The sequence below is a fragment of the Cebus imitator genome, unplaced genomic scaffold, assembly GCF_001604975.1.
Source record: "Cebus imitator isolate Cc_AM_T3 unplaced genomic scaffold, Cebus_imitator-1.0 Scaffold155, whole genome shotgun sequence".
NCBI classification, from domain to species: domain Eukaryota; kingdom Metazoa; phylum Chordata; class Mammalia; order Primates; family Cebidae; genus Cebus; species Cebus imitator.
This window is the reverse complement of record NW_016107470.1, coordinates 2,530,006-2,548,598: the sequence shown is the minus strand read 5'-3', so window position 1 is coordinate 2,548,598 and position 18,593 is coordinate 2,530,006. Positions and strand designations below refer to the sequence as shown.

Sequence of the window (18,593 nt, the reverse complement as noted above, 5' to 3'; positions counted from 1 at the left end):
ACACATATATATATATATATCAACAGTCTCTGAGATTTGTGGGATACCAACAAGCATATCAAAATATGTAAGTCTCAAGAAAGAAAAGAAACAGGCAGAAAGAATACATGAAGAAATACTGACAAAAGACTTCCTAATTTTGATGAAAAACATTAATCTGCACATTTAAGAAGCTCGATGAATTCCAAACAGGATAAACTCAAGGAGATTTTCGTCTAGAAATATGATTAGCTACTGAAAACCAAAGGCAAAGAGAAAACTTTAAAAGCAAGAAAAAGTGATTCATCATGTACCAGGATCCTCAATAAGATTAACAACTGACTCCTCATCAGAAATATGGAGGCCAGAGGGCAGATGAACAACATATTCAAAGTGCTGGAAAAATTAAAAAAAACCCACAAAGAATTCTATATCCAGCAAAACTATCCTTCAAAACCAAACAAAAACTTAAGGTATTCTTAGATTTAAAAAAAAAAAAAATTTATCACTAGAAGACCTCCCCTAAAAGAAATACTAAAAGGCATCTTTAAGGTTGAAATGAAGGAACCCTAGACAATACTCTGAAACTACGCAATGAAGTCAAGAGCCAGTAAAGGTAATTATATAGGTAAATGTAAAATATAACAAATGTATTTTGTTGTTTATAACTTTTTTCTTCCTATCTAATATAAAAAACTGTTGTGATATAAATATATACATTTAGTCTTTGTCCTAGGTTCCTAGCACAGAGTTCAAAACTGTTGGAGTTTTCTGAGTGACAAGAATCTTTTATTATTTATAACGATCCCCTTTCTAAAATATCTGGTTTTATGTTAATGAAGGCAAAAAATCATGATCCAACTATCTAGTTTATAAGAGACAGCTTTTAGATTCCAAGACACAAATAAGCTCAAAGTAAAAGGATGTAACTTTATATAGTAAAAAGATAACTCTTTATTTCTCCTTCCCTAGCAAGCCAGAGGAAGTATAATGCAACAGCAACACAATCAAACAAATGAACTAAACATATTACTAAATCTAAACACAGGCTGATGATCCTTTATCCAAAATGCTTGGGACCAAGTGTTTTGGATTTCAAATTTTTAAGACCTTTGAATATCTGCATTATACTTACAGGTTCAGCTTCCCTAATCCAGAAATCCAAAATGCTCTAAAGTGCATTTCCTTTGAGCATCATGTCAACACACAAAACAGTTTTGGGCTTTGGAACATTTTAGATTTCGTATTAGAGATACTCAACATGTAAATAATGACAGTTAAAAAAAACCCAAACAGCCCTTTAGCTGCCATCTTGCGTCCCCGCGTGTGTGCGCCTAATCTCAGCTGGTCCACCCGAGACCTCTTGAGCACCAACCCTCGTCCCCCGCACGACCCCTAATCCGCTCCGACAAGATGAAAGAAACAATCATGAACCAGGAAAAACTCACCAAACTGCAGGCACAAGTGCGCATTGGTGGGAAAGGAACTGCTCGCAGAAAGAAGAAGGTGGTTCACAGAACAGCCACAGAAGATGATAAAAAACTTCAGTTTTCCTTAAAGAAGTTAGGGGTAAACAATATCTCTGGTATTGAAGAGATGAATATGTTTACAAACCAAGGAACAGTGATCCACTTTAACAACCCTAAAGTTCAGGCATCTCTGGCAGCAAACACTTTCACCATTACAGGCCATGCTGAGACAAAGCAGCTGACAGAAATGCTACCCAGCATCTTAAACCAGCTTGGGGCAGACAGTCTGACTAGTTTAAGAAGACTGGCTGAAGCCCTGCCCAAACAATCTGTGGATGGAAAAGCACCACTTGCTACTGGAGAGGAGGATGATGATGAAGTTCCAGATCTTGTGGAGAATTTTGATAAGGCTTCCAAGAATGAGGCAAACTGAATTGAGTCAACTTCTGAAGATAAAACTTGAAGAAGTTACTGGGAGCTGCTATTTTATATTATGACTGCTTTTTAAGAAATTTTTGTTTATGGATCTGATAAAATCTAGATCTCTAATATTTTTAAGCCCAAGCCCCTTGGACACTGCAGCTCTTTTCAGTTTTTTGTGTATACACAATTCATTCTTTGCAGCTAATTAAGCCGAAGAAGCCTGGGAATCAAGTTTGAAACCAAGGTTAATAAAGTTCTTTGCCTAGTAAAAAACAACAACAACAACAACAACAACAAAAAAACCCAAACATTTTAAGTAACCACAAGTCAAATTTCTGATGATACTGACATGGGAGAAAAGGAAGAAAAAATAGAAGCTGGCTAGTATTTTTTTTTTTCTTAAGTGGGAGAATAAAGATACTGATAAACTCTTTTATGAGAAATGCGCCACTTAAGATTTTAAGATAATCACTAGAATAGGACTAAATATAACTTTCAACCTATAGAATAAAAAACGGAATGAGAAAACCTTGGTTAACAGCAACAGAAAATAGAAAGAAGAGGAGGAATCAAGTAAAAAGTATAATAGTAGAAAACATAACAGTAAATGTGAACTGCTTAAACTTCATCTATTTAAATTCCTTTATTTCACATTGAATTGAAAAAAATTTTAAACAGAAACATGGTACAGAAATAAAAACAAAATAAGAAAGCTTTAAAATCTAGGAAGAAAAAACTGATATAATTACAAGGAAAAATAGACAAATCTATACTCATAAAAGGACATATTGACATCTTAAAAATAACTAAATCAGGCGTGGTGCTGTGGCTCACACTTCTAATTCTAGCACTTTGGGAGGCCAAGGCAGGTCAATTACTTGAGGTCAGGTGTAAGAGACCAGCCTGGCCAACATGGTAACCCAGTCTCTACTAAAAATACAAAAATTAGCCAGACGTGGTGATGCACACCTGTGGTCCCAGCTACTTGGGAGGCTGAGGCAGGGGAATTGCTTCAACCCGGGAGGCAGAAGTGGCAGTGAGCTGAGACTGCGCCACTGCACTCCAGCCTGGGAGACAGAGTAAGACTCCATCTTAAAACAATAACAACAACAAAAACTAAATCAAGTAGGTTAACAAAAAAGTAAAACATTTTAGTAATATAATTATGTATAATTATAGGAAGCATGTGCTAACGTACGTACGTATGTATGTGTATATATATTTCCATACCTGAAGACAGAAAGTATGTTCTTTTCAAATACATAAAGAATAGGTATAAAAATCAAATACACAATAAAAACAAAAAAAAAGGCTCAAAAAATTCTTTATAAAAGTCATAAGGCCACATTTATTGATCATAAAGCAGTGTAAGTAGAATCTGACATTTTTTCAAAAGCCTAAAAAATTCCATATCCACAGAAATAAAAACAATAAGAACTGCTAGGTAACCTCAAATGAATGAAAACATTTAAATGAGAATTATATCTTCAACTGAAAAAAAGAGCCTACTTATCAACACATGAGATATAGCCAAAAGATACCCAGAAAAAAATGTATATCTTTTGATGCATTTATTAAAAATTAGAAAAGGTTAAAAACAAAAGAAACACGCTTTTTACAATTCAAGAATGTTAAAAAAAATCCTCAAAGCAGAAAAAAATGAATTAAGAAAGTTAAAGAAGAAATTAAATAGCCAACAAAAAATAAAGTTGATTTAAAAAAGATTGGTTGAAAAGACTTACAAAAGTGACAAGCCCTGGCAAATATGGTAACGGGAAAAAATGGATACACAAATATCAGTGATAGGAAGAAATATAAATGACGGAAACTGATCCAACAAGTATTAAATTACTTACCAGGCCTGCATAAGCCTGAAAACAAAGCCAGTTAAGAATAGAATAAAAAATTAAATTACAGGTCAATCTCACACAGTTCAAAAATCCTAAATACAAAATTTTCTAGTTGAATACAGCAATATATTAAAACATTAAGTAAATAAAATATATGATAAGAATGCAAGGGAAGTTCAACATGAGGCAATCTACCAACCCTGTATTCGTGTCTGGGGATATAGGATGAGTCTTTATGTCTTTTTCTGCCTAACCTTAATAAAATAATAGAAATGGAGTAAAAAGGGTCCCATCCCATGATGACAAAAGACAGAGAAAAGAGATCAGTAAATGGAAAGTTTAATAAATACTTTGAAGATGAGAAAACAAATAACTAGTTTAGCAGTTTATTATAGGAACCATAGTGTAAGGAATGAATGAAAAAGAAAGGGATGTGAAAAACTGATTATTCCCTCTAAAACATAAAAACAAATAAAAAACACAGATTCTTAGGACTAGGAAATGCCAAGTACAAATGACATCACATAGAATGCAATTATTCCTACCTTCCTTCTTATCCCAATCCCCTCTTACCCCAACATACACAACCCTAAGCACATAACACTGACAATCAATCTTCTGTGAACATTTGTGGTTCTTTGGAGAAATTAAATGAGATGCCCGGGACTTAAAATAAAGGGATAGAAAAAGGGGAGAGGCTAAAAACTAGGAGATTAACATAATGCTTCAACCACAAGAAATGGGTGAAGTTACATGTCTACCTCCAAGGCAGGTAATTTCAAAATTTAGTCTCAGAAGGGTCCTGGAGAATAGAAACACACATATATTTGGGCACAGCAAAAAAAGCCCACTTTCTTACCTAATCATCCTAACGTAATTTTGCCATTAGACCCCACTTATGCACAAAAAATCTGTAATCAGCCTTTTAACGCCTTACTCTTAACCATAAAGAAACAACCAAAGATGCCCAGATAAACAAGCAAAAACTCCAGGAAGAAAGCAAGAAACGAAAATGAGAAAAGAAAAAAATCTACTAAGAAAAAAAAGATATTACAAAGGAAAAAAAAAACTTCAAAAACTTTTAGTTTACATTCTCAGATTAAGAAGCTGCATACATCAAAAACAGGATATTACAAATTAAAAGATTTTTCCTTAGCGATAAATTACCTGCAGTAAGCTAAGTTTCACAACGTTAACTATTTTCATTTCTAGAAATTGGAGCTATAAATCAAGATTACATCAAAACAGATTAAAACTCAACAATAAAAATACAATAAAGATGAAATGTTCCAGTCAGGGGCAGTGGCTCATGCCTGTAATTCCAGCACTTTGGGAAGCCCAGGCAGGTGGATAGCTTGAGCTCAGGAGTTCAAGGCAAGGCCGGGCAACACAGCAAAAACCCATCTCTACAAAAATTCAAAAAAGCTGGGTGTGGTGGCATGCACTGTGGTCCCAGCTACTCAGAAGGCTGAGATAGGAGGAGCCTGCAAGGTGGAGGCTGCAGTGAGCCAAGATTACGCCACTGTACTCCAACCTGGGTTAACAGAGTAAGACCCTGTGTCAGAAAAAAAAAAAGAAAAAAAAAGAAAAGCTCCACAGTTAAAGTATACTTTGTCTCATTAATTTCGATCATGCATAAAGGTATATACATTCTATATAAATGTCATCCCCCATTTTTCAAAATAAAAGATTTATTTCTGTGTTTAAAAAAAATAAGAACATATCCCTTAGAGTTTAATTTTTACTAATAAGGTAACTAAATCCATCATTATCCTATTAAAAAACTATAGTCACTCAGCTACGAAGTTAAGGCATAGCGATTAGTCTACTAGCAGTTTTTTCCCAATTGTCCTCTGACCAACTACTATACTTCCAAGTCTTACTCTCCCTCAAATTAAGAAATAGAGAATGCAGAGATCTTGGCCATTCTCCAACAAGAATCTGTCCTATAATACAGATTTAAAAACAAAAATTAGAGCAAATTTTGATGCAATAAAAATTTTAGTATGAAATCTTACATGTTTATCTTTCCTTTCTATAACATCTTGCTTCTGTTTGCATTTTTGAGATGCCTCCTTAATATCTGTTGCCTGTAAAATTAAATCAGAAGGAGAGGGGATAGTTAGTTAAAAACTCAGGCAAGCAAGTTATATATATGGCCCTGCCCATTCAAATACTGAGTTAACCCACAACAATTTGTTTCAAACAAAATCCATAATTATCAACAAAATACCAAGTTATTTGCAAATCGGTGAAGTTATTCCTACTGTTATTACTAAACAGTTGCAGTAATATGAATGCATGTTTTTCTCTTTACATTTATTTTCCTGTCTTATTTTATCTGATCCTAAAAACAATGCTACAGGATAATCAGGACAAATATTACTAACTGATAGGGCTCAAAAGAGGCCAACTAACCTGTATATATAGCTAAAAAATGGTAAATAATATCCAAAATCAGGTCTTATTTCAAATATAGAGTTCTCTCTAACATACCAACTATGTTACCTCCTTGATGTTTTTCAGTAACACATAAAACACATACATGACATATTATGGACACTTATTACACATCATTAACACCTACAATATAATATATAATTCAAACAGCAGAGAACAGGGCTGTACAGAAAAGAATTAACATTACGGGCTAAGACTACTATTCCTAGAAAGGCTTGTTTGCAAGGTTGGTCCTTGGTTGTAATCTGGCAACTTGGATTTCGGGAGTATTTCTACCATTTCCTAACTAGTAAGAGTGGCTTACTGTGCATGTCTGTACAAACAATTTGGCTGATGTGGAACATCTGCTTTCCTTCTTGGATTCTGGAAGTTGAGTATGTGCTGCTAGATTGCTTAGTTGCCCAAAGCCTATAAAACTACTCTCGGGTTCTGAGTCTGTAATGCACTTCCCTGCAAAGAGGACTTTAAAAGTGTTGTCACAATTTGATGACAGTGGAATTATGCACATTCTGTGTGACTTCTCTGGGTGATGACCCTTGGAAGCTTGTGCCTGGTTTCTTCTGGACTTTGTCCCCAGGGCATTTTCCCTTTACTGACTGTTTCCTATCCTTTCACTGTAATAAATCTTAGCTGTGAGCCCTCCTAGCAAATCACCAAACCCATGGTAGATCTCTGATGCCAAGAGACAACAGTTTCTTCCCAGAGGGGAAAACTAATTCTCTGATGCTAGTAATACTGATGTATGTATGCTTAAATCATACATGCTAATCATGTCAGATAAAGATTACTATTACTGTCCTCACCTGACTGAGGAGGAGAATAAAGCTCAGAGAGACTATATGATTTGCTCAAGGTCAGACAGCTGAGCTATGATTTAAAATATAGGTCCATGTGACTCAAAAGCCTATGCCCCGTCCATAACACTATACCATCTGCCTGGAATTAAAAACAAAAAAACCCAACTACAAGTGCTGGAAAAAATTTTCTGCTGGAACAGAACGAGCAGGAACAAGAACAGCATGAATACTGAACAAAATTAACCACTGTGTTTCTGTTTCAAGGCTATGGATGCTAATAACTACTTTTACTATAGACTGACATAAGTACCACTTCAGAATCCAGGATCACTTCTTTAGGAAAATAATTCTAAAACATCTTAGGCCATGTAGATTTTCACATAAATAAATTAAGGCTCATGGATGTCTGACAATGCCGTAATAGCTGGGCTTCTGTTATAAATAGACAAAACGAAGGGTTTTAAATGTTTCCTTAATTAAGAGATTTGAAATTTATTATGTACATTTTTTTTCTATCACAAAAGTAATTCTGTAGTAATAGAAGATTCAAGAATCAAAAAAGCAATGACAAATCCACAATTTACAACCAATCTTCATTAACATAACAATGACTGCCACCTGTTACTTCTATATACTTGAGGAAGTCATGTTATCACTGGAATTCAGTATCTTTAACAATGAGAGGACGTGTCTAGATACTATCTACAATCCCTTCTTCCCCTAACATTTAAAATGACCAATGGCAACTCTATCAGAATCAGATCTAATCAAGTCCTAAAATTTTTATCTGATCTTGATAACTGCTTAATCTTCTGGACTTGAGTGCAATAATTTTAACTCACTTTAACCTGTATTAGAATTAAGACATAGTGGAGCTTTTCTGACAAGATAGTAGCAAAGTCAAAACTGTTGATTCACTTCCTCTGTTATAAAGTTTTCTTTATATTCCTAAATATGGCCTTTTTCACTCAGTAAGCATGGGTCAACATGTACCATCTAGCTCAAGAAATCATTTTTCTGACTTTCAGGTGCCTAAAAAGTACAAGCACATCTCGAAATCAAAGAACTCCACATAACTTCTTTTTTACAAACAGAAGATAAAAGTTATATTAATCAAACCTGTATAGTGAATGTCCTTGATGATATGGCAATCTTAAATTCAGTAACAAAAAACCCGGAGTAGCATATTTTAATGAGAATAAAACACAACCTTTAAAAATAGAGAAGATGCCTATAAAAAACAATACCACTAAGTTTGTAACACACTATCTCCTAATCTTTCAATAGCAGAAATCATGTTTCACACAATTTTTTCCCAATAGCAGTGCCAGGCCAAGATCCACCTTTTATGTTCATTGACACCCACCTTCAAGCACAGGGGCCAACATCAGGGGTATACAGTACACACAGATTGTGAATGGTTTTCTGGTTTCATAAAATTTATATATATAGCATAAACTCCACTGGCTTAATTACAAAGCATTCTACTTATTTAAGCCAAATGATAATTTATATCACAAATTCTTTATTTTTAAATTTTGATTTATTTTTAATTTTTTATTATTATATATATTGTTTGAGACAGGGTCTCGCTCTGTCAACCAGGCTGGAGTGCAGTGGCACGATCTCAGCTCACTGCAACCTCGCAGGCTCAAGTGATCCTTCTGCCTCAGCCTCACCGGTAGCAGGGACTTACAGGCTCGCACCACCATGCCTGGCTAACTTCTTGGTATTTTTCATAGAGACGGGGTTTCACCATATTGACCAAGCTTGTCTTGAACTCCTGGGCTCAACTATTCTGCCTGTCTCAGCCTCCCAAAGTGCTGGGATTATAGGTATGAGCCACTGTGCCCAGTCATATCAGAAGTAGGGGTCAATACCTTGACATCTGTGCATCCATGAATCTCCAAAATCTCATTCACAATTTTGGATCTGCCTGTACTGCATTATTCTAGAAGCAGGAATTTAAACAATTCTCAAATAATCTTTAACTTCAAAATCCACCAAAGGTTAGAAGCCATAATCATAAAAAACTTCTAGGTACACTTTTAAAATGCAGGGATTATTATTATATTATATTATCCATCTCCAAAACATCAAGATTTCTTATATTGCCCTCCTTCAAAAGGGTGTATAATTACAAAGCAGATATAATACATTCAAAAAAGAGCTCAGTGTTTCCAGGAATACTACTATGAATCCTCTTATAATTAAAAAAAAAAAAATCACATTTCACTTTTCTCTCTTTGTATCTTGGAAGTCCTAAAATGTAGCAACGCTTCAACAGTAATGAGTAGTCCTTGAAAGCCCTATGGTGGCAGAATTCCTGGTTAAAAAAACTTAAGAAATGAAAGACACAAGTAAACCCTTGAAAATATTTTCAAACACCTGCAAAATATTTTTTATATTTGCTAAAATAAAATTCAGATAATCCAAAATCGAACCCAAAACATACCTTTTCTTTGATTCGAGCCTCCAAATTGTGACGCTCCCTTTCCATTTCTTCAATTCGACGTGTCATAGGAATCTGCCCTTCTTTAAGTTTTCTGACCTCTTCCTTCACTCGGTCACGAACAAGTTTTACTTCTTCATATTCCTGACGAACATTTTCATATTCCTTGCAATATGAATATTCAACAATCGAAGTTAATGAACTAGCTTAAACTAACATATATACTAAAATCAATATAAACTAATACATATACTAAAATCAAAATCAAGGCAGCAACCAAATCTAAGAAAGATTGTTTTGATATCCCTTTAGCAGTTCTATTAATGTAAAATTTGTCCTCTGAGACAACTTCAGAAATAGTAAATACCAATGTAATGGTTTAATAACAGTCTTGGTAATCACTGAGCTTCTATCACTAGTTCACATTCTTGGACTTCCACCTTGTTCTCTGAAACATATCCTAACGGCTATGAAAATGTGACTTACCTCTAATCTGTCAATAAAGAAGAGATACAGGGATGTATGAAGAAAAAAAAAAAAATCAAGCATAAAAAAAAAAAAAAAAAAAAAAAAAAAAAAGAAGAACAAAAGGAAAATGGGTCAAAACAAAAAGAAAAAGCAGCATGTAGGTGAAAGTGATGTCTGTTGTGTCACAGGAGTATTTGCTAAACAAAAATTAAATGGCACACTAAGACAACATAAAATAAGAGTGAATGGGAAGATGGTAAGAAAAGAAAAAATTAATAAACATGAGTAAATCAAAAAGAAGAAAAATGAAAAAAGGCACATCAATCTTAGAAAAAAATAGGAAAATCAAAAGACAAAGTGAGTGAAGCAGTAATAATGGACATAGAAAAAATGAAAGTTAGAAAAGCTGAAGAAAGGAAAATTTAAGAATCATGAAATGATGGAACAGGGTAGAGAGAAGCGGGGAAGACAAAACAAGAATGCCACATATATAGCCACTTCAAGCTGTAACAATTATTTTCATTCTAACTTTGGAACAAACACTACAAAACTTTCTTACCTATCTTGTTCTACCTATTATAAAGTAATGCAATGAGAGAAGTGAATCTTTAATCTGAACTATAGTCTTAAATTAGAAAATAACATCACAGATTGACTACAGATTAGCCTCAGGAAAATTATAAAACATGTGAGTAGAAGACTATAGTTAAGACACATCAGCTACATCTGAAACTGAGGCTGATACTAGTGGCAAACCCCAAATAAATTCTTAGTGACATGACTGAGGACACTCAGAGATTTAATTTTCTGATCATTAACATCTTCAAAAAACAATCAAAGAACTATCTGTTGAGGACTAAAATCTGAAAGAAAAGCACTGCGTTAATTATTAATTATTATACAGTAATACTAGCACACAGCTAATGTAATAAACTAGTAAAAGATAGTCTGATGTGGTGGCTAATGCCTATAATCCCAGCACTTTGGGAGGCAGAGGTGGGCAGATCACCTGAGGTCACGAGTTCGAGACCAGCCTGACCCACATGGTATCACCCCATCTTGACTAAAAATACAAAAGTAAAATTAGACATGGTGGCACACACCTATAATACCAACTACTGGGAGGCTGAGGCAGGAGAATCACTTGAACCCGGGAGGCAGAGGTTGCAGTGAGCCAAGATGGCACTATTGTACTCCAGCCTGGGTGACAGAGCAAGACACCATTTCAAAAAAAAAAAAGACGTATGAATTTTATTATGTATAACATATAAAGCCAAAAATGAAAAAGAAGCACCTAATTTGAATACACAATAATTAATGCTTTCATTACAATTACTCTGCTACTTAAAGAAATATCTATTTTGCCTCTAAAAATTATGACTTACCACCCATGGCCTTTTTGCTTCAAGCATCTCAATCAAATCTAAATGTCGCTTCCGTTCATAGAACCTCTCCACATCTTGTTTATATCTTTCATTCCTCTGAACCATTTTCTGTAGATATTCAGTTTTCTCTTTGCATGAGGTCTACAACAAATACATGTTGAACAATCAGTTTAACTGAAAAAAGACAACAGGTCAAATCTTTTAACAATGAAAAATAAACAATGATAGCAAAATTTCACAATAAAGAATTCACAGTTCTTAAGAACTATGTACACTCCAGCCTGGGCAACCATGAAACCCTGCCTCAAAAAAACCCCAAAACCTGTGTAAAAGTAACATTCACATCCAAGTTCTGCTCTAGAGTCTACAATTTATTAATACTAACTGTAAAGAAGCCCTGCCACATCTGAGTCCAAGCTCTTCTTGTCCAAAGATAAGAGACGTTATCTGCTCCATTCACTTGAAGAGTAGAAGCGATTCACATAATATACATGAAAGCTAAACGAAAGCTTTGTAAAAGTGATACACAAATGAAAAGTAGTATTACTAGGATTACTATGTTAAACAAACACTCATGACTGAAAGGTCTTAGAAACTAGATGAAAGAAAGCTAAGAATTAGCCTTTATGTTGTGAATTAATAAATACAAAGATGTACTCAAAACCTAGTGAATATATGCTTGCATGCTTGTTTTCTTTCAGAGGATGGTCGAGAGTGCAGGTAAGTGTTTCAAGTGAAAGTATTAGATTGTTTGATGTAGAGAAAGATAACACAATATCTGAATTAGGATAAAATAATTATAAAAAGCTCAGAACAACTCCTTTGATTATTCACGTTGAATAGGTATAACAACAACATTCTGATAAAAGAACACAATATCTGAAGTAGGATAAAATAATTATAAAAAGCTCATAACAACTCCTTTGATTATTCACTTTGAATAACAACAACATTCTCTTCCCTGTCTGGTGGACAAAGGTAAAATAATAACATTTAATTACAGTAAAATACATATTATTAAGTATAGAAAAAGCAATTGGTTCCAAGATTTCTATGCTTACTACCTGGGTGACACACCAAATCCCTATGATACAACATACCTTTGTAACAAACCTGCACATGTACCCTGAACCTAAAAATTTTAAATAAATAAATAAATAAATTTTTATTTTTATTTATTTATTTTTTTTTGAGACAGAGTTTCACTCTTGTTGCCCAGGCTGGAGTGAAATGCCAAGATCTCGGCTCACTGCAACCTCCGCCTCCCAGGTTCAAGTGATTCTTCTGCCTCAGCCTCCCAAGTAGCTGGGATTACAGGTGCCCACCACCATGCCCGGCTAATTTTTGTGTTTTTAGTAGAGACAGGGTTTCACCATGTTGGCCAGGCTGGTCTGGAACTCCTGACCTCAGGTGATCCATCTGCCTAGGCTTTCTAAAGTGCTGGGATTTCAGGCGTAGGCCACAACCCCCGGCCAGATTTCCCATTTTTTGAGACAGGGTCTCACTCTGTTACCCAGGCTGGAATATAGTGGTACAATCATAGCTCACTGCAGCTCCTTGACCTCCTTGTCCCAAGCAATCCTTCCACCTCAGTCTCCCAAGTGTCAGAAGTACAGGCATGCACCACCATGCCCGGCTAATTTTTGTTATTTATTTTTTTGTAGAGATAGGGTCTCCCTATGTTGCCCAGGCTAGTCTTGAACTCCTGGACTCAAGCGGCTGTACTGGGATTAGAGGTCTGAGCCACAAAATCCAGATTAAAAGATTTATTATGAAAATTTACTATACTTATTTTAGTTGCTGGGATATAGAAAAAAGATCCATTAAATAAAACACCTTTACAAAGGATATGCTATAAAAGTATATTTTTGTTTATTAAAGGTGAAAATAACCAACAACATTCCAATTAAATGTATAATTCTCTTGCAAAGTCTACATTCTCTTGCAATGTGTTCAGTGTTCGTAACATAGCAGGTGTTTGTGCCAGGCACTATGTAGATAATGAATGAATGAAAGAACACTGGAACTTCCTGAGATAAATTTTTTTTTTATAATACTATTATTGGTTCCTTAAAAATTCAATTGACATTGTTGTAGCCATTACTGGGGAAAAAAATAAATAAATAAATAATTCAATTAACAGTATGTATTTGTTGAAATAGTCAACCTTTTTAAACTTCACATTATCAGATCCATTCTCACTCTGTCACTTTAACCAATGATATGAGCAGTACAATCCTTAGGTGAAAAACGAAAATCACAAATATAAATTTACTCAATGAATAAATACTATTCACTCTCTCACATTTTGAGATACAGAAATCAGTAAGAAACAATACAAATGAGTTGCCTATTTTAAAGTACCTCAAGCTGTTTTTCTTTTTCCCTGAAGTTTTTGAGTTCACAGTGATATCTGTGCATCTCTGGGGGACCAATGGACTTTTCAGTGGCTTCAAGTAGTTCAATTTTGCTGAGTTTAGCAAATTCTCCAACTTTGTCCTAGAGCACAAAAATTAAATATCAGCAACTATCATTTATCTACAAATATCTTAAAAATGTATTTCACTCAATGCTTACACTTGTTAAGGTAAAACTCATTTAACAAAACCTTTGATATATAAACCTTTTGAACCTTATTCTTTAGGATAATGAAGATAAACTTACACTATAAATCGTTATCTTTTTGATCATCTTTAAAAATTTTCTATGCCAGTATTTCAAGGTTGAAATGTTTATGTACGTGTAATAAAAATTTGGGAATAAAAGAACACATAGTCCCAATATGAAAATGATCACAGCCTATTACATATCAGTTGAAATGTTAGAGGGTTTAAAAAGAAAAAAAAGGCAATTTCAAACATCTGCTTCTGGAGATAATCTGACATCAGCTGATGGGTGTTAAATAAAAGCTTTAAAATGTTTAAGTTTTATTTAATTTGCACATTATAAAATCATTACCATGTTTCTGAACAAAAAGAAATTAACTAATAGTCACTAGACAGCATTGAAAGTCAAATTTAAGAGGTAAGATGACTTCAACATACATTATCAGCATTTTTATTTTTAATAAACAAAGTATACCAAGATTTTAGAAGGTATACTTATAAGAGTTTTAGTGTATCCAATATTTTACACAAACAAATACATTGACTAAAAAGCTGTTTATTAACAACATTTCAAGGGTCTACAAATAAAAGCACATAGCTAAGCTACTCTCTGAACTTAAAAATAACACAAGTTTATTTCAAAATACTCTAATTTAGACTTTTTTACTAATTGAAATTTTCCAAATTACTACAAATTATTAATGTTATACTTTAAGTGATGAAATGCTACCTTTACAAAGAAATGTAAGAGTGCTATGTTCAATTTAGTCATTAAGATAGCCCTTCTACGGCATAAAAAGGAAACACTATATACAAAATTTTCCCATCTTTGCATTTATCTCTCTCATACCTGAGGTAGAAACTGGCAAAGATTCCCCACTTGAATATTTAAGGCTGCAACTTGCTCTTCCACTACTTTCTGCGTGGTAGATTTTTTGTTGATGAACCAAAAGGACTGATTTTTTGCCACATCAATCTCACGGGTGATTACAAGATTTCCAGAAGCTCTGAACCTAATTAAAAAATAATTTAAGAATCTTTATATTCAAAATACATACATTTGAGATAAAATTTCCAAAACTGTCTTGCACCAAAGGTGCCAGATAGATTATTATTATAATTTTTATTCCTTTTGATATTTTGGCCCCTCCCAAGAAAACCTTGGCATTTTGTAAGTAATACCATAAGTGACCACATCAGTTACTTACTCAACATTCAAAATTATTTAAACTATTAAAACAAATGTCAATACTAATTCACAAACACTACTTGAGGAGTCGCATATCTGGAGTTGTTTATCCTTTAATTATGATGCTATTCTTCAATTACATGTGTTGACTGCAATCCAAAATGTGTTGGTATATTAAAGGGTAGAGCAGTTAAACGTTGAAACTCCCCCTGCTCAGAAAATGTATGAATGAAAACTGACTCTTAGGCATGTCCAGAAATCAAAACTACCCATACAGGTAGCCCATGGATTCCTCACCATGTCCTCCACTCTGAATTCAGAGGATTATATCACATGGATATAAAGGAACAATAAGCAATACAGAATCTGAAAGAAGGGTATTTACTTATTTCTCGATTTTAGAAGTACCACTGCTCCACACCTCCCATCTATTCATCCATCTTCTTCCCTGGGATTCAGCAGCATGTGGTAAAAAGATAAATTATTGGTATCCAATCGCTAAATGACAATAATAACTTATAAATGTTGCATACATAGATTACATTGTAATCAGGCCACTTGAAACAATAAGATATTAGAACTTTAAAGGAAGTATTTTAAACTTTCATTTCCAGGAGAATGACTAATAAAGTACCCCTATTGATCCTCCTGCTGTAAACAACTAAAAACAATAAAATATTAAAATATCTTAATAAATGAATTCATCTGTTAGCATCAAAGTAAGGAATTCTGGCTAACATCCTAGTACAGGTGGAAACCCAGAGTAGAAAAATAAAACTGGCTTTCATCTTGAGGGGATTTGCCCAATCAGGTGATCTTGAGAATTCATTTTCATGATCTGCTGGTAGAGGACAAAAACAGACAAAGCCCATAGCCATGAAAGAGGGAGACTCCAACTGAAAGCCATACCTAAGGGACATACCCTCTGTGTAAGGGTAAATTAGGAATACTTCATTGCTACCAACATAAGCTGAGAATTCTATACACCGTGATTCTGAACTGAAAGGATTCAATGGTCTCTGGCAGAAGTTAGTAATTTCCTCTGCCAGAATGTATGTCATCTTCAAAGAATTAACACAGATAAAGTTGAAAGGAGAAGAGTAGCTCACTAGAAACATGCACACAAGAAAACAAAGCATCAAGAACACTAGCAGAAATAACAATGTAAAATATGAAAGATATCTGGATGACTAAGAAAGCTTAAAATGTCCAGTAAGAATTCTAGGACAGGAGACAGAGAATGGGTAAACAGCAGTATTTAAAGAGATCTTTGCAAATAAGAACTTTGCAAAACTGATGAAAGACAACAAATCACAGGTTTAGGAGTCTCATTAAATACCAACAAAAATAAATAAAAAATAAATCCATGCCTAAATATATATGAAAAAAAAAAAAAAAAAAAAAAAAAAAAAAAAAAAAAAAAAAAAAAAAAAAAAAAAAAAAAAAAAAAAAAAAGAAAAAAGAAAACAAAATGAGTTTATAAGCATCTTGAGAAAAAGAGAATGATTACTATCAAATAAACTTAGATCAGATTCACATCAGACAACAACAATGGGGCCAGATGTGGTGGCTCTTGCTTGTAATCTCAGTATTCTGGAAGGCCAAGGTAGAAGGATCACCTGAGCCCAGGAGTTCAAGACCTGTCTGAGTAACATGGTGAGACTCCATTCTCTCTATAAAAAAAATAATAATAATAATAAAGCTGGGCATGGTAGTGAGTTGCCTGTAGGCTGAGTAAGACCCTGTTGCCAAAACAAAACAAAACAGGAAGACAACAACGGCATTAAACTATTATATTTTGAATATTCGACAAGAGACCTGTCAATATAGAATTTTATATCCATGAAACACATCTTTCAAGATTTAGAGCAAAATAACATCATTTTCAAATTAAAAACTAAGTGTTCCAACAGAAAACCCACATAAAAGAAAACTTTAAAGAATGTCCTTTTGGCAGAAAGTGATCCCACAGAGAAAATCAGAAATGGAAGAAGGAATGAAAAGCAAAACAAACAGAAATAGCTGAGGTAATTTTAAACAAACACTGACAACATAATTAATATAACTATATTATATTATTCATAATACTGTCTTGAGGAGTTTTAAAAAGATAGAAATTTAAAAGCATGTAAGTTCAGGGAAGTTATTAAGAACAAAGTTATAGCACTTTGTTAGTGCTATAGTCCAAATATTCAGTCTGGACTTCAATAAGGATTCCTGCCAAAATTCCAGTAACCACTAAAACAAAAGAATGCAAGACGACAAGGAAAAATGAAAGAAATATCTGACAAAAACAAGCAAGAAAAGAAATGCTGAAGAGTGTGATAAACAAAAAGCAGAGAATAAGAGAGTAAAAATAAGTTTGAACATAAAATTATATTTGTAAATTGATTATATGCTTTACTTAAATGACTGCAGAAAAAAATAACACAGCTATACTAGTTTAAATGAGATAACAAAAGATATTAAAAACATGAAACGAATGAAAAAAGACAACTAGAAAAATCCTAGGGGGAAAAAAAAAGATGCTAACTACATGAATGGCAAACTAGATGGACTTTAAGGCAAAAGAAAGATCAAGGTCAGTAACTAACAATACAAAGTTGAAATCACCAGAAAGATAAACAATTTGAATCTTAGATGCAACTAATAATGCCCTAGAAATACATAAAGCAAAAATTGACAGGACAAGGATAATTAACAAATCTGCATAGAGAAATACTGCAACCTTTCTCGGTAATTAAGGAATCAATCTGACAATTGAAATCAATAAAAATATAGAAGATTGACAATGTAACTAATAAACTAAATACAGAACACAGCAGATATCTACAAGAGAAAACTTATTCTTTCAGCAAAAGAACAATTACAAAAGTTCACTACAAAAAAGAAAGAAATTTCAAAGGATTAGTAACATAAAACCAGCACTCTATATATTTAACTGCAATACAACCAAAGTGGAAACTAATACTAAAAAATAAGAGAATCACTACATTAGAATTAGAAACAACTTCTAATTACAAGCTCATAAAGAAAATACTCAGAACTGAAAAACAGTAAATACTGGTTTTATATATATATATATAAAACTAACATTGGAGAGACAGAGCTAAGGCAATACTAAGGGGGACATTTTTAACCTTAACTGTTCACATTAGGGTAAACAAAAGACTGAAAATTAGTGCAATAAATATCCATTTCAAAAAATGATTATCAGTCAAGGTAAGAATAGAAATTAATGAAACAGAAAATCATGATATAAAACAAATGCAAAAGTTAGTTCATTGAAAAAAAACTACTAAAATTGACAAATCAATTTTTAGAAGATAAATACTGTCATATATAATACACTTATATTAAAAACTCATATAAGAGGATGGTGTTCATGTCAATAAAATTTAAAACTAAGAAAAATGGGAGAATTCTTTATAAAATATAAATAATCAGTGATCCAAGAAGAAATAGAAAAATATAAGCAACCCGTTTACTACAAATAAATGAAATCAGTAGTTAGA

The 18,593-nt window shown here is 33.4% G+C and overlaps 2 protein-coding genes across 3 annotated transcripts in view; one reads left to right on the top strand and one right to left on the bottom strand.

Moving 5' to 3' along the window:
* Nucleotides 1-18,593, bottom strand: part of SMC5 (structural maintenance of chromosomes 5) — an 85,303-nt gene that overhangs the window by 53,402 nt on the left and 13,308 nt on the right. For both annotated transcript variants that reach the window (XM_017543446.2, XM_017543447.2), the window contains exons 4-8: nt 14,740-14,902; nt 13,648-13,782; nt 11,284-11,424; nt 9,434-9,595; nt 5,740-5,811 (exon numbers count right to left, since the gene is read on the bottom strand). In XM_017543446.2, coding sequence (XP_017398935.1) covers nt 5,740-5,811; nt 9,434-9,595; nt 11,284-11,424; nt 13,648-13,782; nt 14,740-14,902 — 673 coding nt within the window. The remainder of the gene's footprint in view (nt 1-5,739; nt 5,812-9,433; nt 9,596-11,283; nt 11,425-13,647; nt 13,783-14,739; nt 14,903-18,593) is intronic.
* LOC108314528 (transcription factor BTF3-like) lies at nt 1,278-2,144 on the top strand. The gene has a single exon (XM_037743825.1). It carries the CDS (start codon nt 1,393-1,395, stop codon nt 1,879-1,881), a length of 489 nt encoding a protein of 162 aa, XP_037599753.1. The 5' UTR covers nt 1,278-1,392; the 3' UTR covers nt 1,882-2,144.